The sequence below is a fragment of the Haliotis asinina genome, chromosome 3, assembly GCF_037392515.1.
Source record: "Haliotis asinina isolate JCU_RB_2024 chromosome 3, JCU_Hal_asi_v2, whole genome shotgun sequence".
NCBI lineage: Eukaryota > Metazoa > Mollusca > Gastropoda > Lepetellida > Haliotidae > Haliotis > Haliotis asinina.
Window position 1 is genome coordinate 25,839,554 of NC_090282.1, and position 25,341 is coordinate 25,864,894.

The 25,341-nt window shown below is 39.3% G+C and overlaps 1 protein-coding gene across 1 annotated transcript in view; it reads left to right on the forward strand.

Moving 5' to 3' along the window:
• The first annotated feature begins 4,686 nt into the window (after nt 1–4,686).
• Nucleotides 4,687–25,341, forward strand: part of LOC137276700 (neuropeptide receptor 15-like) — a 62,285-nt gene continuing 41,630 nt past the window's right edge. Inside the window, exon 1 of the mRNA XM_067808321.1 lies at nt 4,687–5,245. Coding sequence (XP_067664422.1) covers nt 4,797–5,245 — 449 coding nt within the window. The 5' untranslated portion in view covers nt 4,687–4,796. The remainder of the gene's footprint in view (nt 5,246–25,341) is intronic.

Sequence of the window (25,341 nt, forward strand, 5' to 3'; positions counted from 1 at the left end):
AAGCTGCTGTACCCGGCGAAAGGCGCAGGCTGACCCTTCGCAGGATCTGGAGGCTGACAGCTGGTATGAAGAGGAAAATGTTGTCTGTGATACAGTCACATACAGGTTACACACGGTGTTGACACTGAATCATGTAAGACTCGCAAAATGACTATTTGAATGTTCACACCCGCTAACAAATTCAACATCAAACATTCCAGGGCCACATTTGTACATACACAGGTTTGTATGAAAATCAGTGGGTGTTTTTATAATGGGCAATCATCATCATAAAATCAGTCACAGCATTCGTTAAGAAATCAAATGATATTTTTTCAATGCTATTGACAGGGCCAAGGACCAAAATGAGGTGTATCAAATCACAAACAGACTGTTGTTCAAAAATACTTCACAGGTTCTTTCTAACACTACGCAAAATGATGCTTAAGCAAAGGGCTTCTCTCAGTTCTTACAAGACAAGGTACATTTGATTCGTTCGAGTCTCGAAGCAACTACACCGTACAGCGCCAAGTGCTTTTTAAGCCCCACTCCAATCTCTGTCTAATTTTACACTTTAAACAGAACTTGAAATCAAACAGATCTGAAACTACCAAACAGATCTTGCAGTTTGGATCAATTACCCAAGTGGCTTCTCAAGGAATGTTTTCATGAAACTATAACAATAGTCACAGACATTGTGAACCAATCTCTTGAACAGTCAACTGTTCCTAGTAACATGAAACAAGCCTTACTTACCAGATCATCTTGCTGCAGACCCTAACCAAAGATGTGGTGTTGACGGCTCCGCTTATGGCTGACTTCAATCATATCTATCAGGACGCACTCAGGCTGTGAAGATGAAGAATAGTGTGTCAAGGAAGGTAGAAGTCCGTTTGAGAGATCTAGTCCGCCGTCATGGTCTGTCCATACATCTTTACGCAGATGAAACGGCTTGCAGTCGGATGACACTCTGTGTAGAAGACATTAAACAGTGGATGGCTTGCCACTTCTTAAAGCTGAACAGCGAGAAAAAGGAATATCTTTTGTCCCATATCTGCACGATTTCTTCATTTCACAACGGAGACAATGCTATAGAACCAGCACAGGAGGCAAGGAATCTTGGCTTTGTCTTTGAATCAACTGTTTTAGTCGAATCGCACATCAACAAATCATGCCGCAGGGCATATGCCAATATCTGCAATATCAGCCAAATAAGGAAGTTCCTCACTAGTAAAGTTGCTGTTTTACTGGTCCAATCATGTGTGCTCACGCATCTGGACTATTGCAACGCTCTGTTGAATAGACAACCCAAGACCCTCATCAACAAGTTGCCGGGAGTACAGAACTCAGCTGCCACAGTGGCGACGAGAACACGGATATCGGACAGCATAACACCTGTTACTAAAGCGCCTTCACTGGTTGAAAGTGTAACAAAGGGGGAAATACAAAGTACTGATGCTTTTCTTTAAGTCAGAACACAAACTTGCTTCACCCTATCTTCAATGTCTGATTACAGATTATGAACCAGGCAGATCCTTACGGTCAGCTAGCCAGACTCTGCGTGATCCTCCATCTTCAGGGACAGCAACCCTTTATGGCCTTAAATTTGCAGCATCAGGCCCAGCACTGCGAAACTCACTTCCAGAAAGCATACAGTCTATTTCGTATCAGGATGACTTCAAGAATGTCATCAAGACTCACTTGTTCCAGGAGGCATACGAATAGACATTCTAGCATTGTGTATAACCATGTTGTCAGATACATAAACGCTTTTGAGCAGTTGTGCTCAGCTGGTAAAAGCGCTATGTTAAACTATAGTTATTATTATTATTATTGTAAAATCAACTTTTGTCGTTTTTATGAGTCAAAGGATCATAACATTCCGAAAATCGTATGTTTTTACATCGTGGTCATCCAACAGAAGTTTTGTGTATGTATTGAAAAGCTATTATTTCAAAAATACAGTTGTGCTTAATCTAGTTATTTGCTTTTGTTTTCGCCCTGTAGGCGTCACACACTTTGGTTTCTGTGTAGAATTTCTGGTGAATCCCTCCGAGATATTATCTCCCTTTTTTTTGTCGGTCGTATGTATATACCACTATAAATAAAAATAGCTTATTAAGCTTGGAAATTACGCAAGGGAACTCTATCACTCCATAATATCTCAAGTTCTAAACAGCCACGTGTTGTATTTATTACTATTTTATTCATACACCAAATATTCTCTTATAGTCATAAAACTAAGTGTTGTGAATGACCACTGTCCATCTATACCTTATAGTATGTAACTTTATTATAGGTCTTTAGGCTGACATTACAAAAATATAATTTGTCTGTCCATATACCGTTAATGGTGCGTGGCCATCATGGCGTCTCTGGGTAGTACTGAACACCTCAATGGCAGATCGCTACCACTGAACACCACAATACTGAGCAAATGCGTCTTTTTAAAAAATAGATCTGTTCAGTATACCTAAAGCACAATTTTAAATGTATTCTCTCATGATTTTGAATAGATTTTTCGTTAGTTCTCAAGTGTGAAGCGTCATCATTTGGGTGTCGGAGCATGTAATCTCGACAGCGTGTTACATGTCAAACAACATCAGAATGACTTGATCGTGTTAAACCGATCACAATATTTTACACGTTTGAGGGCCTTCATGACCTTAATTCTCATTCAATGTCCAAATTTGTAGAAATTACATGTTATGGACTGCACCACCGATTGATTCAGACGTTTCTCAAAAATAACCTCATTAAATTCAAATGCGATTTTTTTTTCAAATCGTGTAATTAATTAAGCTTCGTTGGTTGTTATCAGTTTCATTGACATAACGAGAGTTTTTGGAATGACTTTCTAGGACCGTTAAAACATGTTGGTATATTCCTTGATCCATGAAAAGTGGAATACGCATGTCTGAGTAAATGAAAAATTGAATAATTTAGGTTCGACTATGCCTACACTAGCATGAATAATGAGACATGTACTATTAAAGTCCATTTGCATTTTGTATATTTAGGTCACTCTTACATCGCTAAATAGTGACAGCTCTGACATCCATTGATCGTTATATACATGGTCACAAAACAGTAACAGTACATTCCTCCTGACAACCGTGATCCCATTTTATCCCGTTTTATACATCGTATCTAGTGTAACAATCCTTCTCAACATTGTTATCATAACTCGCAGTCTCACCAACACAGATGCATATCTCCCAATATGGATATAAGAATGATATGATCAATTCAGATACAATATCCTCGTGTGTTCAGATATCGAGCAATTTAGTCGAAAGTGCGTAATGCATTTACCATAATGTGGCATAACACGACAAAATACTTGACTGAAAATACGAAAATGAAAGAAATTATAAGAATCTATTTATATGATTTTTTTATAAAGAGTATTTCATCATCACGTCCTCTGAAACAGAAACCCTCTGTATCACAAACTCTTACCCAGATACACTGTCATGGGACATCTTATAATACCTCGAACGAGGCTTTAAGGCCCATATACATGACCGCACCTCACTGAAATATGGCATTGGTGCTCAAACGTGTGACTTAGCACTCCTGGAATGTGGTCAGTTGCCAATGTTCACACAGAAGGGTGGCATGCCACCTGCTCTTGCCCAATGGCCTCCTCCGGATACCGTCAGGTGGCTGCCATTGCCGTGACTTAATCAATACCCCTCCTACAATGGTTCGCGCATCCTTCAGCTCCAGCATTGATTATACCATTAGTAAGACAGGCGGGGGCACTTCCCCGACTGCTGCTTGCAGAACTATGGAAGTATATTCCTCCCAAGCAATCTGTAATCGTAAAGTAAATTTACTGTTAATAGTAATCAGCATGCGAGCCCAACCTCTAAACATATCTACACAGGCAAGGGAATAGAGTTATCGATGCGGGCATATGTTTCTTCAGGCTCAAACAATGTTGAAATCCACGTGGTAGAAAGTGCCACAAAGTTTTACTGTTATATTTTAACTGGATCTCGGTGGAAGTGTTTAAGAAGCTGATGTGTGATTGGATGGTTTGACCGCCCATTGATTTGCTTGACAATAAACTGGAGGTGGACAACGGTGAGATAGTAAATTACCATCAGCATGACCACCGGCAGCAATGATCCCGCCAACATATCGACTTTCGTCACTCGAGCTTAGCCTATGAGAGAGTCTTTTAGAGGAGCAGGCGACATCAGTGCCGATCACACACATTCAGAAGTCAGTGACAGAACTTTCTGCGGTGAGAGGCAGAACCCTATGCCAGTACTTGATCTAGTCGATAACCGGTCTCTATTAATTACTCGACGCCGGCACCACTGGGTTGATATCTAATTACGAACGTTATCATCCAAAGTGGTCTTTGTTTTATTCATCCATAGATTCTTTTTCAAAGATGGATTTACGCCTCGCTGAGTTGCTAAGCCACTGAAACGCTTGTGCTCCAGATAAAGACTGGTAATTTTCATTAAACCTGACTGGATAGACGTGTTCTCTCGTGTTGCAAATTAGTGGTACATGCACTCTGATCGTTCTCAATTTCCATGTTTTTTGTGATGTAATGGAGAAGGCAACTTTTTCGATAATATGATTTCAATGTGGATATAAGAGGACGATCGTTAATTATTGATTTGGTAATCAAACACAAGAACTCGGTGTCTCTCGGAAATTAATTATGCATTGAAGACTGACAATTTACACTGAAAACGTTCTCCACGGAAAGCTCTCGGGACCGTCGATTTAAGGATTTCAAACTTTCTTTGTGATCACACGGATCTGGGATTCGTTTCCAGCATATCTTCAACATGGTCCATTCAAACAATACAGCTGACACTGAAGAAATTCTATTGATAAGATTCGAGTCATGGAACCATACAGCTCACTCAAACGAAACGACTGTGCCACCCTTATCCGACTCAACCCCGCCGGGTTTGCCGATGGTGGCCCCCTCCTACATAGCTCTTTTCTCAACCCTGTTTTGTGTTGTGGGCACGGTAGGCATCCTTGGAAACCTAATGGTTGTATACATCATCTTGGCTGACAGGAAGATGAGGAAATCCGTAACGAATATGCTCATCCTGAACCTTGCTCTGGCTGACTCCCTGATCATGTTATGCGGCATCCCTGAGATTGTTTTGTTTATGATCAACAAAGGTTGGCTTCTGGGACTGGTGATGTGTAAGTTCCAGCGGACAGTTCTTGTATGTGCGCTGTACACATCGGTGCTTACTTTGGTAGCTGTCTGCATTGAAAGGTATGTTGTACACATCCATAAAAAATACATAACACACTTTTCTGTTTGTCTGGTTGCCTAGAATACCATTTGTTCACTTCCCAGAAGCATTCAAACACTCACAAAAATCAACACATGCTAAATATTTACTTTATGTCAAATACTACGAGACTAAACGGAGAACACATATAGATATAGCTCGTTTTTTTTATCATCATTGGTTTATGTGCAATGTTTTTCACAAGCCTGTATAACGTTTACCTTCGCATCATACACTGACAAAGCTATGCTGCACTAGGTCCTTAGAATTCCTGAATTCACATTCTCAAATGCATTTTCTAAACCACTATTTTAAACTGTGTACAAAATCTCTATCCCTTTGAGAAATAACACAACTATCCCACTAAATCCAAAAGGTCCTGATATCAAATTAATCAAACACATAAAAACATGTTTATATAATAAAGTATTCGTCCAGTTTATTGGCATGTTGTCTGTACGTCGTCTTATTGGATCACAACTCAATCTGTTAGGCGTGATACACAGCATTAAGTGCTAACGTAACCGACTACTACAAACTAATGCATTAATCCAGTCACGTGTGGTCATCATCCCAGACAAGACCTTTAGTGGCAAGATGGAAGAACGTTCAACGTTCGAGAACACGAGATCACTAAGTTTGACATGAAAGATTGCTTCAGCATCATGTACGACAACGTGTCATCTCTGAGACGTTTGATTTTACAAAATGACATTATCTCACAAACAAACAAATTCACCTTGTCTTAAGGATTGTAATGACAAGCAAATACGAAATTGCTTCGGAGACCGTTACAGATCTTAGGTTACAGAATGTCCAACTAATCTGCTTCAGAGAATACTGATTTAGGTAGTCATTAATATCTTGTCCGTTAAAACTGATATCCTCATCACACGTATTGGTGACCCAATCATGGTATGGCTGCAATGAATCTACAATCTACTCCATTACAAAGTAATTACGCTGTGTTCTAATTGTGCCACGTTCCTTAAATGGGTTCACATTCTGCACTATATTGAATTGGTCGTATGTCTAGTTTCGCCTGAGATTCATTTTTCTATTGGTATAACGCCATTATTCGTCCCAGAACCCGGTACGTTTTTTTCCACTCTGGGCAATATTCATGCGCATTCACATCCGGGGAAACAAATAATGGTACTCTCGAATTGTATCCACCTTGGGGATTGAACCGGGATCTCCCATGTGATGAACGACTTCTGTAACCACTTGAAAATGAAAAGTACCATTTCTTTAATACGCAATATTCAATTTGTGAGAAAGCGTACAACGTTAGGTCAACAAAGGAAACTTATGAACACGAACATGTACAAATTAAAGACACGAACAGGTTCACGCTAATGCCTTTCAATCAGCAACATTTGAGAACTTTGGCCATGTTACGGCAATTCAACACTGAAAATCAATCAATTTCTGAGTTAATATTAGACATGGGTGTCAGAAATAACGAAAGACAAAGGTTTACAAAAGTCTAGTATTTCCTTGGAACTGGCATCCTTTTTGTTTCACTATCTTCTATAACTTCAGTGGCTTCAAGAGTAGTCGTCCATATGACATTATATAAATATTAGTAGTCCAAGAAAGGACAAGGGTTGATACGCCCTTTGCAGGAAACCAAACTGCATTGAGTGGTTGGAACTTGGTGTGGTATTTTCGGGTTGTTGCTGATTGTATCAACCACTGGTTTGTCTTAGCCAGATTGAATTATTTCCCTTTAAACATCCCTGGGGCCATTGTCGCAGTATAAGATAACCATTGATGTTATTTTTAACATAAAATCTTAAAATGGCCCAAAGTTGAAGTAGTTAAGTCGCAGGTAAGAAACTCTACTAACCTTGCGAGCTTGTGTTTGCATTATTTAGGAAAGATATGTGATGAAGGTCACTTTCACCATGTAGTTATGTTGGTGACCTCTATGATGACATGACCTCAGGATAGTCAGATTTGAAAGAGGTTACCACTTTACATCCTTTAAAATTGGCATATAGACAGGCTATGGTGTCCTGATCTGTAGACTAATTACAAAAACAGAAAAAAACCTTCTTGATATTTGTATGATGGAGTTAGTCCATTTGAAAAGGCAAGCAAGACGAATGTGTACCAAATTGTACAATGTAGCAGGCAGAAGTTTACACGATTCCATGGAGAACAGAACAAGAAAGTTTGAACAGTGCTCATCAATAAGCAGAGAAGGTGTGGGTGTCCATCGGCCTATACACTGGAGTTGGACATCGACATAGAAAACATTAGAAATACAGAAATTACAGTTATTGTCATTATCTCTTCTCAGTGTGGTGCATTATGCATGTTTTTTTAATCTAATTGTTAACACATTGTGTACTGTTGTACGTCATGGCCATCCATACGAAATAGATGCTGATGATGATGCTGCTGCTGCTGATGATGATATTTTCCCTTTGTTACCATAAATTGAAAAGATACCATGTCACTACCAATTGAATTGTAATTGATTTGGAGCACGCCGAAAGTCAAGATTCCGTGCCACTAACACTTCCTTATCATGTATCGGACATAGTTTAGGTCACGTCTGCGTTAGATATTGAGATGTCCCTCACACGTCAACCACCAAAGCTATTTAAAACTTCACCGATGTCTTGAATGTTGTAACGTTTGTAGACGATGTATGACTAACATTCCCACCACCCTGTTTGAAATTTTGGTAGAAAGTGCATGCTCGAGTCGTGAAATATAACGACTGGCAGACAAATACAAGAACGGAACGCTCTCCCATTAGGACGTTATGACGGCATAATTACGAAAACAAAAACGGCTAAATAACGAAAACGAAAACGAAAATGGCTAACACTTTTAGCCATATTCCAGCAAAAACACGTCAGGGTACACTAAACATCGACTTTTCACATTGAACCCATGTAGGGAATCGAATCAGGGTTTTCGGCGTGATGAGCTAAAGCTGTAACCACTTGGCTACATCACACTATAGCTGAACCTGACCACCCGATCCCGTTAGTCGCCTCTTACGGCAAGCAAAGTCGCCTCTTGTGGCAAACCTGTTTTTGCTGGAGGCCTATTCTACCCCGGGACCTTCACGGGTTTGAAATGTTAGAATATTATGATGATCTATAAGACGTGTCATGTACGGCACGGTTAAAGATCATTTAAAGTGTAAGTGACCAAAGTTTAACGTGGCCATTTGGTTCAGAACTTCTTCGGCCATAGCACACACGGATCGCCTCCGTGGTGTACAGGTTAGAGCGTCCGCAAGGATAGCGGAAGGTCGCGGGTCGATACCCTGCCGTCATACCAAAAGGTGTTGACTATGGTACTTGTTGGCACCTGTCCGGCGCTCGGCATTAAAGGGTACAACGAAGACTAGTCGCCTTGGACTCGGTATAATCTGAGTAAGGTATTCATTCTTAACTGCTGTATGGTATCTCAGTGATCATCATGAGCTAGTACAATAAAACCAGCTTAAGTCTGGGCTTGTGCAAGAAGCCACACATATACATGCACGTCGTCACATGAGCGAAATATTTTTAAGTGCGAGGTAAAACCCCCTTTTACGTTATGTCATGTACACACTGTACGTAGTTTCTCTTTAATCGCTTTGTTTTGTTCTCTCCATTATTGCTGATCACCGCTGTTCATTATGACAAGAAATCCTTTCCTTCCGGGATAATGTTTTCATATCGATAAAATCTTAGACCTCCCTGTGAATATCAAATAATTGGTTCCTAATGAATTAACACTCTATTACATTCCATCTATTAACATGCGTATGTCTAAGCACCACTTATGACACAGTTAGATGTGCCACTTTATCTTTCAGCGGTATTATTGAATTATGACAGTAATGATATAGTTGCATTCCTTTTATTTTAACGGAGTTAGCAGTAATCAATCAGTCGGTATGCCATACACAGGAAATAAGAGTGTGTAGCTGATTACATCGCTGTAGGCTTTCGGCGCCATTCCAACGATTACAAATGCAGAAACGGAATATTGTGTTGCACATGTTCATATGAAATTCCAACTTAATATTTTGTTCATTTTTCTCCTAATACACCTGACGCTCTACTTCCTGCATTGAGCATAACTCAAGAGGCTGGATTCTGTTTTGAAGGCCACACTTTTCATATGTGTTTAGCATGGTGCATTAACAGGCAGTAATATTGAATGGGCGTGCACTATATTACACAGGCCCTGCAGTTTTGGTATTGTACATTTAACATGTCTTTGAGTGTTTACCACACAGCAATTATATACAACCACGTTAAGGATAATGAGCGAGTATGGACATTAATGTAAATATATACAATATTTGTATTTCGCAAGATGTATATCCGTAGCCATACTGAGAACAAATATAATTATTATGGGATCTAGAAATGGCGAATTTTCATTAGTACCAACAAATGCAATTTGTAAAGTTACGGAATTGGCATTTTCATCTAAATGTTTATTAGCACGTATTCATATTCGTTAAGAACACGTCTACTCGTAATTGGTATATTATATTTTTTCTAACTGGAGATGTCATTGTCTGTATTACAAATACCTATCGCTGAAGAAATCGAACTTTCTTGGAGAGGTATTGATGTTGTTATAGACGGTGGTTCGCTGTCACGTCGACTTTCGCAATGTATGTAAACACTCGAGACTGTTCATGTTTCACGTACTCAGTGATACTACTTTACTGTTAGATTAACGGGTTAACATCGAAGTTGGTGGTCAGTCACTGCTATGGCGACCTGTGAAGAAATGGCTGTGAATCCGACAGAAACCCATGCTTGTCGTTAGAAGCAGCTATGGGACTCAAGTGGTTAGGCTCCCAAATGCGTTGGTCGATGCTTACGGTGTTAGTCACTGGGTTGAATGCGCCAGATTGATGTCATATAGCTGTGTGAGGATTTAAACAATAAGCAAACAAACAGTTGGTGCTGACAAATCTCAAACATCTTGCATCGTGATTCGAATACATGGTCATATCTTTTCTTCGTCATTCTGCGCAACGATTCATTCTATAGCAAACTGCAGGCGACCCGTGCCGAAAGTGCCATAAGTAATGCGGGTGAAACAGGCAAGAGTGTATGTGAAATGTGTCCACTGGAAGGCTAGACCCAAAATAAATAACCCAATGTGGCATAACGTTGGAAGAAACCAAGTTCCATCATACAATTTTTGATTTCAAATGCCTGTAGTAATTAGAGTTATACATATTTATTTGCAGTTGGTTCATATTTACATTATTGCTCCACATGTTTCAATTGTGTCATTGATAACACACACAAACGTCTGTTGCTTTAACCTCAGTTACATTCTGGAAGGTTACAGGAAGTAGTGACAGTCATTTACTGGGTTCTTTCATTTAACATTTTTCCTGACACACTTCTCACAGACTTAGATAAACAAAACTTAAAACAGTTACTAGTATTTCTCTATACTGGCACGGCCAAGAGTTCTACATTCTCACCACCGTTATATGCATCGTTAGACCTTGTTTGTTAGAGTCGGTGGGTTCGGATATCAGCGTTTCATCATCTGGGAAACGTGTTCCTTTCAAAAATGACATCATGGTTAGAAACAGGTGAAAGTCAGATGGAGCCAGGTCAGGAGAATAGGTTTCTGTGGAAGGATTTCATAGCCATAAGAGCACGCCTCTGTCTGGCAATATTCGAGTTGTGGACTGGGGTGTTGTCTTGCCGGAGACAGACTCCTCAGGTTAGGTCATTTTGTGTTTGATAGCTTCTTGCAATTTACGCAGTAGTGAAGCATAGTATTTAAATCCCAATAATTGTACCAACTGCCAGAAATTCTGTCAACACTACTCCGTGCTGGTCCCAAACGACGGTGAGCTATACTTTTCCTGCAGAGGGTGGAATCCCTGCCTCCTTTAGGAGAGGTGAGTCAAAATGCGTCCATTGCAATGACTAGACATTAGTCATAGTGATGTACCCATGTTTCATATCTTTTCCACAGACCCTACACTTTTTTTGACACTTTGAGCTCACTGGCAAACAGTTATACGTTGGTCTTCTATAATGGCAGTATCCTCTTGCTGGGTTTGTGTTTTCATCAACGGCAGAATGGGGTCGCCCAGGGATGAGAGTCGTTTTAACAGATGTTCGACCACACTTGAACTGACGATGATCAACCCTGTAAGTTTCTTTCATTTCATCGGAGGTCTCTTTAGGCGTTCGAGCTTCCAAATATACAGACTTGTTTACTTCTCGGTACACACTTTACTCCAGTCTGAGACTTGGTAAAGAAATAGCAGTGGGAGTTGAGCGCTGCAAATTATCATGTGACATATAGCTTCATATAACTCGACACAAGTAAAATTTCAGCCATATATGATAACCCTAAGTGGGTCAGGGGACATGTTTAATGAACGCCGCTGCTACTTTGCATCCTCTGGAGTTTCGAGATTTCCGGGAACGGTTTCTTAGCCAATGATGTAGTAGTTTGTTTGTTGGTTGCTTAACGCCACAATAAGCAACATTCTGGCTTAATGGTGGTTGTCAGCAAATAATCGAGTTTGTAAATTACAATTCAGTGATCAACAGCATGAGCATCGATCTACGCAGCCAAGTCAGTGAGCTTGTCCACCCGATCTTAGTATCATCTTACGAAAAGCATCGGTTGTTAAAACCAGTTCGAACGGGTCATTTGCGATTGTAGGAGTCATTATAACACATACCTACATTTGTTTCTTAATGTTGAGTAAACAAGTGGTAGCATTGATTCAACTAACAGATACTGTAACATGCAGCCGGTAAACGGTCATGATTTCTGTAACATACCGATAAGCTTTCGAACACGCCAACACGGAGTGACCTAACGGATTGTAGCATGTAGTTACCTTGTATAGAACCATGCTATGCGCTAACGGATCTAGTAACATATTTTATCATAAATATTGGTGTATCATCGGGGAAATTTACTGCAGTACAGAAACTGCAGATATTATGAACACAACGGGAGCACTGATTTAAGTTCGCTTTAAAGGATTTTGTGTACGCATTAATACTAAGACTGGACCAAACAATTCGTCATATCAGTCATTTCCTTTTAACCGTATTCGTTGTAAATCTTTACTGTATAATGAATACGGTAAGTAATTATAAGTTAACATTAATGTACAAACAGATATATAACGTGCACGAGCAGAAACAAAAACATACAGTTATCTAAGTATGTCGTAACGTGTAAGATTACGTACGCAGTAAACACAGTACTCAAACATTTGACGTCACTACACAAACACATGACGTCACAGAAACTTACCGGCACACCGTACACACTGACACAGAGTAAAACTAATGGATAAAGTATTATTGACATATACTTAACTAGCATACACTTACCATCGCAATATCCACTACATTTAGTTAATTATTTAGTTAATACAGGCGATATAGTAACAGTGTAACAAAATTCTTGACACACAAGATACAAACAGATGAAATTCTATACCACTGAAAGCCATGTAGTAAACCCAAATCTATGCCGGGAGATATTTTCGATGAAGCAAAGCGATGTATTTCTAAATGTTTCGGCTATATTACCTTTCATGAACATGCGTTCCGTCCATAGCCTGCGGACGTTCAGTCGTTCGCCCTATTGAGGTTACTGGAGAATTTCATGACCACAATTTTCGATTTGACGACGTGTGCCAATACTGACCTGAATTAAGTGATAATTACGTGGAAAGCCGCTTACGGGGCAAATCAATCATCAGGATCATAAAATGTTTGAATTATTTTACAAACGAAGTGTAGACATGTATGTTCCTAAAGGGGATTGACCGGGTGTTTGGCCATAAAACCGTATATCAGTTATGCCAGATTCACTGCCAGAATTAGAAAAAAACAACAACAGCAACTTCAAAAACGAGATGCCACGGGTCGTTGTGAAAGTAAATATGTAGGTAAACACAGAGAGCATTTGGTATATCCAGCTTTTTGATACCTGGAATACAGTACAGGATAAATTCATTAGCGCGTTTGCTAGAATTACCTGATATATTGATATTAACGAATAAAAAGAAATAATGAGGGTGTAAATCACGATGATTATGTTGTCGAAAGGACTAAATCAAACCGAATGATTGAAAAAGTCGTAATTATATATCGATGATGTCGCTGACTGAACATTATGTAAACCAGAATAGCTTCATCCAATACTGAACATTATGTAAACCAGAATAGCTTCATCCAATGCTGAACATTACGTAAACCAGAATAGCTTCATCCAATACTGAACATTATGTAAACCAGAATAGCTTCATCCAATACTGAACATTATGTAAACCAGAATAGCTTCATCCAATGCTGAACCTTATGTAAACCAGAATAGCTTCATCCAATACAAACATTACGTAAACCAGAATAGCTTCATCCAATACTGAACATTATGTAAACCAGAATAGCTTCATCCAATACTGAACATTACGTAAACCAGAATAGCTTCATCCAATGCTGAACATAACGTAAACCAGAATAGCTTCATCCAATACTGAACATTACGTAAACCAGAATAGCTTCATCCAATACTGAACATTACGTAAACCAGAATAGCTTCATCCAATGCTGAACATTATGTAAACCAGAATAGCTTCATCCAATCCTGAACATTACGTAAACCAGAATAGCTTCATCCAATGCTGAACATTATGTAAACCAGAATAGCTTCATCCAATACTGAACATTACGTAAACCAGAATAGCTTCATCCAATACTGAACATTATGTAAACCAGAATAGCTTCATCCAATACTGAACATTATGTAAACCAGAACAGCTTCATCCAATGCTGAACATTACGTAAACCAGAATAGCTTCATCCAATGCTGAACATTATGTAAACCAGAATAGCTTCATCCAATGCTGAACATTACGTAAACCAGAATAGCTTCATCCAATGCTGAACATTATGTAAACCAGAATAGCTTCATCCAGTACTGAACATTACGTAAACCAGAATAGCTTCATCCTATGCTGAACATAACGTAAACCAGAATAGCTTCATCCAATGCTAAACATTTAGTCCAACATGTTTCCGATTTTCTGTTTTAAATTGTAAACTCGGCTTTAATAGTTACTATATCTTCAACAATGAAGGCACAATATTGGCACTAGTGACAACAAGAACAATATCACTCACACGCACACACAGACAGACACACATACATCGACACACAGACGCTCACACCTACACAGTGTCTGGCGAAAGCATGCCAAGAGTATTTCCCTTGAATTTCTTACTGAGAGGATTAAAGTTGGGAATAATTAAAATCCCCTAGTACAGTCAGGCCGCGTTAGTCCGGACCCCGACAATCCGATTCCCGCGATATCCGAACAATCGCTAGCTGTAACCAATCTTGTTTACTATGTAAACTCATTTTTGATGAAAAACAGAAGTGTTCGGATTAACGCCGCCTGACTGTATTCCCTTGACGCAACTTAGGGTGTCAAGTACAGCAAAAGGATTTGCATAAGGACAAGACGAAGTGGTGAATAGTTGTCAACAAAGTTCAAATGTCTTGATCTCGTAATAACCTTGCAGTAAACATGCAGAATTTTTGTTCTTGAAGTTGATATGGTCACGTTAAGCAGACTTAAGCCCAAACGACGCGCATTCAGTTTAGAGCTTTATCCCTAAGTCCCACTGTACCATACTGTCTTGTTTATAGTAAGTCGACATATCCGAATGTTTATGGCTCAGAAATGTCCATTTGGCCATTACAGATGACCTTGTTTCTGACGATGGTTGTGTTCGGTCGTGATGTTTGTTGTCGCCCGTGTGTTTGACGTAAATAAGACGCAAAGGACGCGGTTTCAAACACTAAAACATTGATAAGCCCTTTGTATGTTCTTTATCCGTCACCTGCTGTAAATGGCAAACGTTACTGGAAGTCGTTCTGTTCACTGCGTTTGTTGTCTGGATTAGATATCGTCATGATAAGGAAGTGGCTACCCTATCTTGAATAAGGTGAATAAATACGAAATATCTTGACTATATTAGGACAACATCTCAGTAAGCCTTGTGCAAATGAATGTGCAAATCGGCAAACAGATACCAGGTAATTGGTAATAAACGAAAGGTATTTAGGACAATTTCCTTGGATGGATATTATCACAGTAACACGTCTCGCGCATGATTTACGACATTAGTTTAGAGGACAAATGAAAATAAATGATTTTTTATCAGTGACTACAGATGATAATCGATGAAAATATCTGAATGCTATAAACATTTATAACAGATTTAGTGATTGTATCCCAACAAATTATTAACGTAGGGCCTTAAAATGTCAGATTTATTACGTTTACGTAGATATTAGTAGAGACGTCTTATTGTTATGGACGTCAAACATTTGCCAATTATGGCGTCATTCCTGTTGACGTTTTGCAACACCGTCATGTACGGCCTTCTACACCAACACTCTAACATTGCTAACTGAAGTGTATGGACCTTCTTGCGTTGGTCAATAATGCACACCCGACTTCATCAACAGAAAGGTAGGTTCATGATCTTTCGGTCATCGCCTGTGCATTTATTTGTTATATATTTACATACACAACATACCACAAACAATGAATACCTTGCCCCACCGGAAACAACAGGCAGAATATTAATGCACACGAACGAGTAAGATCGGATGTTTCTTTGTTGTTCAAGGACGTTTATACAGCTTGCAAAGACGGGTCAATCACGTCCTGTTTATATATTAACTGTCCTTGTTTAATTAACGTGAGCCGAATCTGTACGAAATCTTAGGATATACGATAATGAACGGTGAGACACTGGCGAGGACAAGGGAGAGTACTAATTAGACCAGTGTTTTTGGTTCCGTGGATGTCTGGTGTGAAGGTAGATTGGTTTGTGCTACAGAAAACAACTCAGTGTTTTCAGTCTCATTTATATTGCTTTGCTATAATGACAACCACAGCTATGGCTTCCCGAGGTTCTGCAGTTTTAAGCAAACACACGCTTTCGTTTATCCGCTTTGAGTAAGTATCTATATAGAAGTACATATACGTCTTCGAGAGAATTGTAATGCACGTCATCGTTGCTCGGAGTCAGGTCTGACCATGGACGTATATAGAAAAAACCTACTTTAAAGAGCAAACCAAATCTAGGCTCGAGAAGGCTCCAACAGGAAACAGCCATTAAATCACTCAACGGAACTAAAAAATGTTATGTAGATAGCTCGACCAACTGAATCCCCGCCCCCTCCAAAAGCAAAGGTCAACAACTGCATGCTAGAAAGTAATCTTCAAATCGTGTCCAATTCTTCAACCACGCCATGCTGGAATTTATCTTCAGCTTGTGCTGAGAGGCGACGAAAGGAATCTGGTGGAGAGCCTGGTATCGATGGACTGACCGCCGTTATTTAGTTTGAATATCGCTTAGTGAGGCGTTAAACAGCAAACAAACGAATGATGCTTTGGTGATGTGAATAGGCCTAGATCCCTTCATAACACTCCTATTGACATTGACGTGACACAAATGCTCGAAAACATTGTCGCACTCTATGTGAAGGTACATGAAGCATTTTCGATACTGCTTGTATTCAGGACAACACGAATATATAGTCATTGGACTGAACATCAACATTAAAAGTGTACCGTTAGGCAGCAGTGAATAGAACAGCATAGTTTTAGAAAATATAACGCCTTAAGAATACCTTAAGGGTAAATGTCTGCAACCCGAGTCCAAATCACCAGAACCCGACAACCTCCATTTAATTAAGGTATCAATAATGTATGCAAAATGGGGCACATTCTACCTAGTCAAAGGCATGTTACTGTGCTGTCTTGGGTTGCAAATACGCCTATTGTCTGGGTTTGTCAGAAACAAACCTGTGCTCCTAGGTCTTATTAAACTTTACTCACTCATTCCATCGCCCATTACGTATTCTGCAAACTATTAAACGGATACATGTCTCCGCAGACAAAGTTTATTAAACGCATTTATTATTGAGAAATTTCAGCAAATCATTCCAGGTTCACAATCAACATGGTGACCTCCGTGTTCCTTATTCTATCAGTCTGTGAGCATATTCTTGGAAGGCTATGTCGAGGTATGAAGATTAAAGTTTTTTCGATCATTTGTACTGGAGATGAAGCGTGTGCGTCACATACACCTGTTTCAATATGTGCCCATTTCTGTCTCCTCTTCTGCAGAGCTGTTAACTAACCCAGTTAAATTCAGCAAAATGGTATTGGTGCCCTGCAAAAAACAATGAAAGTGTAAATCTTGTTCGTTTCGTATCGACAGTCAGGATGTGAATAGTTACGTGGCTGTGGCTGTTATTTGTTGAAAACATTTTGTTGACACACGTAAAGTTAATATTTTCCTAATTATCTAATTTATTATTTATTGGTATGTTTAGTTGAATATTGTTTTCAAGGTCAAAACATGTAAAAAAAGTGCTCCCAATATAAACAACTGCGTGATGAGATGTAGCAGCACAACTCTTGGTTGGTGGTGGGTATGTGTCTCATGTAACTACTAAGCATGTACTAAGTATGATGGATACCAAAATTTGCACAATTTGCTTACATTTTGTGAACTCACCTGTTCTCTAGTATTCAATTCAATTTGGCCTTGTCTTGCCGTTTAACCGTTTGTACCTTGTGTCCCTACTTGATTTCAACAGGTGGTCCGAAGTTGCAATAAATACTGAACGCGATGTCAAATACCATTTCACCAAACCTCGCCCCTGAATCGAAAAATACCCCGAAACCTAAAAATGAACATACGTTTAACACTGAGCCATATTTGGCAAATCACTCATGTATAAGTACTGAAGGCTGGGTTTACGAAGCCTTTAGCAATATTCCGGCAGTATCACAGCAGATATGGGCTTCACATATTGTGTCCATTCTGGGAATCGCAGCCAGGTTTTCACCGTTATCACTTTAACGCCTTAATCACTAGGCTACCCAACTACCCCTACATTGTATACGCATATGACAGTGATCAAACGCGCATTCTTTTGACCTTAAACGGGACATGGTATAGATTGAATACGATTAATTAAAACAAAAATAATCAATGAGAATTCGTCAGTATGATTGTGCAATCATTCCTTGTACCTGACAACATGGCTATCGATATGTATTTCCTACTTACTGGTTGCCTCTTCCACCTTAACACATAACGATACTGGGCACTCGGACATGTGACTAGACATATTTTAACCAAACTCTGTCTGTTCCAACTCTTCGTTCTGATGAAACGCGTCAAACCTTGTTTTCGTATCTTGGGATCAGGAGCGCTGCTATTTCAGTGAAGCTGTTTTCAAAACTATTGAACAAAACGAACTTCAAGCAATCAATATGTCCGCCCATTCCTTTGTTTACCTGAACAATGCCACGTCGACTATGTCAACACATTAATTTCTAACATGCATGCTACACGTCACATTACGATGGTGTTCAAAGAACACTTTACCACTCCATGTTACAAATAAAGTATCGATATTCAAGGTTTGACAAAGGGAATATATAGAGAGTCTATGAGACCCGTTAAAACCCACGCTTTACCAACAACGTGTAAAGCGTTTTTCGCTTGCGTCTAGGAACCAGTGGGGCCTAAGACTTGAATTAATGACATTTCAACGACTGCATTGTGAGTGCATATGCGGAAAAAGTTTTGGAGTTAAACTTCCTAATTTGTTTCTTTTTGTTTGTTCTTGATTGCCAGATGCAAATTCCACATTCGCGTTTGGAATTTCTTTACAAATGTTACGGGTCAATGTTAATGAGATCGATCTCTGTACTGGAAGCGTCATATATCAACGACATGCGTCATCAACCGTTGCATTCTGAATGAAGAAAACGTGCACTTAACCGACACATATTCCATACACACAAATTTGTCTTACTTGCCACTAAAAGCGAATTCAAGATGACACCTTATTGATTAATGTTATCACAGGCATGCCCACCTATCAATGGTATGGATGGAGAGACGTTGGTCTATAATCTACGTTACATGGTGGATTTCTTATAAGAACAGTAGTAGTTAAATGCGTCAGGAAAGTACCACTTAAAGTGGACCGGCCGTATTTGCCACTAATTTGTCTACGAAGGTCTTATATTTTAACTATCTCTCATAATTGATCTAATTCTTTATCGACTTTACCATTTCGAAATGACATGTTCTACCATAAAAGTCCACATGTGTTTGTCGGGATTGGAAGTGTAATCAACATTATGTATGCTAGTCATGGTGTAATGTGCCCTCAGGTTTAGATAAAACCAATTAGATTGTTTTAAAAATTAAGTAAAATACGCCATCTTCAGTTGAAAAATCTGGAATGCAATTTCTGTCTTGACCTACTCAACCTCAATCTGAAAATTTAAGGTGATTGAAATGATCAGCCAAAATCTCTCGGGCACTGTTCCTAATCCGAAACGTGAATATGTCTACGGGTCAACAATCAAACAACCCTACTGATATGCAGGTCTGTGAAGGATCCCCAGGAAAATGTCGGTTAAGGTACAAAAATACAAACACACTAACTCTCCGGCGTTAAAGGTTAAGTTAAGGTGAAATTACATGACGAAAGTACAGAGGTAATCGGACGAGACAATTAGGTTTGGAGGCAATGGTTTGTCATGAGAGTTCAGTCGGCCCGGAACTGTGGTCATAATAGGACTATTATCATGAAGGCACTCAGATGCCCCAGTCTCCATACCTAATGGTTAAAGTGTTGCATATCGTGCTAGAGAGGACGGCATGTAGGTGTTCACAAGTGTGGTACCTATTTTAAATGTTTCTGCCAATTTTAGGTAAATGCATTCAAATAAATGCTTTCCAGTCAAACTGTATTTTGTAGCTGAAGAATTGAGAAAATGATTATGTTTGATGGGCATATGTTTGACTCTCTTTCGATAAGAAAGATTCCTTACCAGTAACGGAGGACTAAATGGAGTTATATGTATCGAAGTTGTCCTTGTTGTTGTCTTCTTTAAACTGCTTATTGAAGTTTAGTTTATGTCGTATTAGTATTTGATTTTGTAAGGTTTCCTTGGCCATGTGAATAGAATATCAAAGTGAAATACTGAAACTGAAACTTATTTTCCTTCCTATTGAATTTGCAGACAGCTCCTGTCTCATTGATTATGCTTGTTTCATCATAAGGAGGCATGTAGTTATACAGATCGTTAAAATTCGGACCGAGGGGCAGCATAGTGATTGAACGTTCGCACGTCACGCCGAATACCCGGGTTCGATTTCCCACACGGCTACTATGTGTGAAGCCCATTTCTGGTATCCCACACCGTGATATTAGTGGAATATTGCTAGAAGCGGAGTAAAACGTCACTGAGACTCTCTCTATTGTATTCCATTCAAAGAACCTCCGGTTCTGCATAAAGTGGCCCTTTTTAGCAAAATAGAAATACAAAAACGTTCAACTAGAATCATACGTCTTAGAGTAACCCATATGTACATTGCAATGCGCATGTGTTTCGTTATATTGTATATTGTTAATCTCAAAATTCAGCAGATAACGGAAACATTCGCAACTGCAGTTTTACCTCAGACAAATGAATGTTCCTGGCGACGACCTCTTTAGAATTCTAATGGATAGAAGTGGAGGTACCGGACCCTCTTGACATGATAGTGTTGATCTGAAAGACAAACGGCTTAGACACCTTGTTAAACTCCGGATGACGCCAATCGCTACTTTGAAACATCTCTGGTGATAATGATTTCGCACACCTAGAGAGAAAAGATGTCTCGGCCATTCAAGTACCTGACAGTTATCTATGAACAAGGGATACTCCTCGTGCCTGGCGCATGCTATTGAAGTTCCATCAGGACGCTCTCGTCACAAAACTTTCATGAAATGACAGGAGTGTATTCAAAGGGCTTTCCATTAACCGGAGACCGCTTCCTCACGGTTGGGCAGACAGATAATTAATAACCTCTCAGATATACCATTATCGGTAAATTAAGTTTACTAAAATCTCTCATTCAGATGACACTGTATGTTTTGGCCACGCATCTCGGTACTAATAAGAGCAACACTTTTATATAACGCATTTATTTTGCATTCCTGCCAATGTTTTTCGCGTTTTCTAGTATGAAACTACTACATCCTGTTTGGTTGACATACTTCTTTATCATGTATGATGATTATTTGCCTGCATGAGTCACAGAAATGAAATCCGAAACGCCAACACAATCTTTGAAATTGTGTAGACTTCAGCTTCTAAGGCTACAGAATCTCTAACTGATATTGCCAATCAGGGAAATACAACGAATTCTATACATTTGCGCTTGTTTAATGCAGCGCTGTGCAACATTCCATATGAAAATAATCGAGTGTGGACCACACAACCGTTTGATCAACAACCTGAGCATCGATCTATGCAAGTGGCATTCCATGACCTGTGTCTGACAACAAGCCTGGGTTGTTGAAGATCAATTCTAACAGTGTGCTTCAAAACGGCGAAAACGGAATTTGACCATGCCAGTAACTTTAACCTGAATCTCAAGAACTGAACCAAAGGTAACTTATGATTAATGATTGAGGAACCTCAGCGATCCACTGTATTTTTGTAAATGATACGTTTTATGGAAGATAACATCTTTTATATTCTTTGTGCGACGTCATTCACCTCATAAAGGAACAAGAATGAACGCCTTATAAAGAATAAAAAGTTGTTATCCATAAATACATGTCATGCATTCAGATCCACTTGACATTTCGGAGATTTATCGAACACCTGGTGTCATCACTAACTTATTTACAGAGATACATTTATGTAAAATTCACATGTGCAGTATAAACATACCGTTGCGTTGTCTACAAATATATGGACTATGCCTTTACAGACAACCTCGAGTACATGTATGTTGCAATAGTTCTAAAGGGCTATCCAGTCATCGATCTGTGCCCAGATGCACTAAGTAGAACACGTTTTTTAAATTAGTGAAAGACTGACGATACCTTCCTGAAGAATGTCAGCAGGGGTATTGTATATTTCTGCGTTGTGGAGCATTATTTAAGGATAACAATCTGGGCCATGAAATCTTTTCCATGTTAGATGTCCACTTTTGCGTCGACTATCGTATCGGGTCTAATGGAATTACAGATGCTTGTTCAAGAACACTAGTCAAACAGTTTTGGACGCTGTGCATCACCCTAATATCACACTGCGGTGTTTGAGCAGCCCAAACAAGTACTAAGCTCTTAATCAAGAGTTCAAAGTATCGGAAGCTATCGCGAGATTATATCTGTATAGTAGTCGCCAGACGACTACCTTTACATTTACATTCCATTAGAAGTAGTTCCCCAGACGATCAGTGATTACAGTATAAACATAATATGTTGTGTGATAGTCTTCACAGCGTCGTTTTAGATAGGTGACAAATAATGGCATTTGGCGTATAAAACTAATCAATTGTCGCTCAGATAATCACAACCCATTATCAGTACGATTTTGCGTAAACACACTGTGTATGATCCTGCTTACCTTATGTAGAGGTCTTTAGCTTGTCCCAATGTGTCATACTTCAGAACGAACACAGATACTCCCTGCTGAAGCATTTCATTGTATATGTTATTCGTGCAAACCTAAAATATTATCAGTGATGACATGTCCATAATAATCAACTGATAGCAGTTATTTTATACAAATCCTTCCGAGCATATATTTGCATCTTCATAGAACACTGGACAGGATATTACATTAACACTGATCAATATTACAAATTGAAAAAAAAAACACGTGAGAGTGCATCCACTAGATTAGATCAAATTTTGTTCACATTCGCAAGTTTTGCCATTAGCTAAACAGGATGTTTTGAATATTCTTGAGGACATCACGTTACGGTTGATTATAGCTGGATGTTGTGTTATCGATCTCGGACTGTTTGAAAAACACTTTCATCATGCAACTTCTCAACGAAAACACCTCTTGTAATCAGGTTTGATTCAGGCCCTTGTTTTATGCAAGCAAGAGAATTGTTTTTGCACCCTCTTTTGATCTGCTATTTACAAAGTTCACAAAATCGTTATCTGAAACGGACAATCTAAATAGCCAGCTTAATCAGCACTTGATGTCATGTTCTGTATGAGATGACAGAGAAATAGTGAACGAGACCTTAAGAAAGGGATTTGGGTTCTGTCGCCTGCATTGTTCTTTTCGTAAAACGTTGAACGATTTCTAAGTCTAACTTCAAGACGTGGAAATGTTACGTGTACTGTTCTGTCCAGGCTGTCTGCGCAGAGCAGGGGTGATGTAGTAATTACATTCTGAAGATAATTATGTAATTCTGCGTATTATCGGTCCTTTTGTTTGTCGTTAAATGCCGCACTCAGAAATATTCCAGCTTGCAAGCCATTACGACCTTATCAGGTTAGTCGCCTCTTACGACAGTAATGGGATAGCTGACATTTATGATCAGTCATACAAAGTTAGCTATCTATATTCAGTATTGGTTATGGATATCTGTACGTACAGGACAGGTCTTGGGTAAGCGAGTCTTGATTTGCCATTCGACATAATATCAAACGTGTCTTTTTCGAATCGTTCTTTGTCGTAGCTAGTGACAGAAACATGCATGTATTTGAAAAACGATCAGAGAAATGTGTTTTCAAGAATGGCGCCTTAAAACTTCAGACTAACGATGTATGTCCTATGGTATGAACAGAGTTTGCAAAGAACCCCATTGACTTGTTAAACATGCAAATCAATAACGGCTCCCGGCATTCCTCATGGGAAAACACATTGCCTTGGTAATTCGGTTACATATCTACTCGATATGTACGATCAAACACTCATTAACAGAAACCAATTATCACGCAACCTGATCCAGACGTATTCCTTTACGTGATGAAATATCGATTACATATTAAAGTTGTCGAACTAGAAATTATCAAAAGGTTATAATAATCTATAGTTAATGCCATTTGTTTCAGACTGAACGTTTCAGAGTATTGAATACATCAGTTAGTGAATGAGAGATGTTAGTCACACGAAAGCGAAATGTGAGGCAAGCTCGAAGTGATGCAGGTTGTTGGGGTTCACTACTCTCATGTGTATGAAGGTGACAAATCTAGAACCATCACAACGAATCTGGGATTCAAACCCACGATCATACTACATTAGGCACCGTGAAGTCCTTCCCGGTGTTATTGTAAAAAGGCAATGTAATCCACACAATAATATTTACACTGATATTGAGGATTCATTGGCTGATTGAATAAGAGCCGGCCCTTGGCCCATGAGTGAGTGAGTGAGTGAGTTTTACGCCTCTTTTAGCAATATTTCAGCAACATCATGGAACACTAAAAATGGACTTCACATTTTGTGCCCATGTGATGAACTGAACCCGAAACCGTGGCTCACGACTACAGGCAAAGTAAATATATTTTGGAATTGATACCGTGAAGTATGTATGTGTGAAAACAGCTGTTGAGGCTCACTGAGGTGGTTGACACATGTCATCGTGTCCCAACTGCGTAGACTGATGCTCATGATGCCGATCACTGGGTTGTCTGGTCCAGACTCGATTATGTACAGACCACAGCCACATAGCTGTAAACTCGGTCAATCGATCAATCGTTTCAGGGAGAGTCCCAGCTTAGTGAGAGAGTGAGTTTAGTTTTACGTCGCACTCAGCAATATTCCAGCTATATGGCGGGGATCTGTAAATTCGGTGATCAACAGCAAGAGCATCGATCTGCGCAAAAGGGAACCGATGAGACGTGTCAACCAATTCAGCGAGCCTGATCACCCGATCCCATTAGTCCTCTCTTACGACAAGCATAGTCGCCTTTTATAGCAAACATGGGTTGCTGAAGGCCTATTCTATCCCGGGACCTTCACGGGTCCCCAAATTTGTGAGTTTGCTAAGGTTTACGCATATAATCTATTGCTAGGTTGTATACGAAAAGGTACATTTGCGTATGAAACAAATCAAGAATTTTCTCTACAGGTTATCTTTCATTTTCTAATGTTGGTGCGAAGAGCTTTTATTAATGTTAATGTGTCAGAATTACTGACATAGACGTTTTACACAACTGAACTGTTTTTGTCAAACTTCCA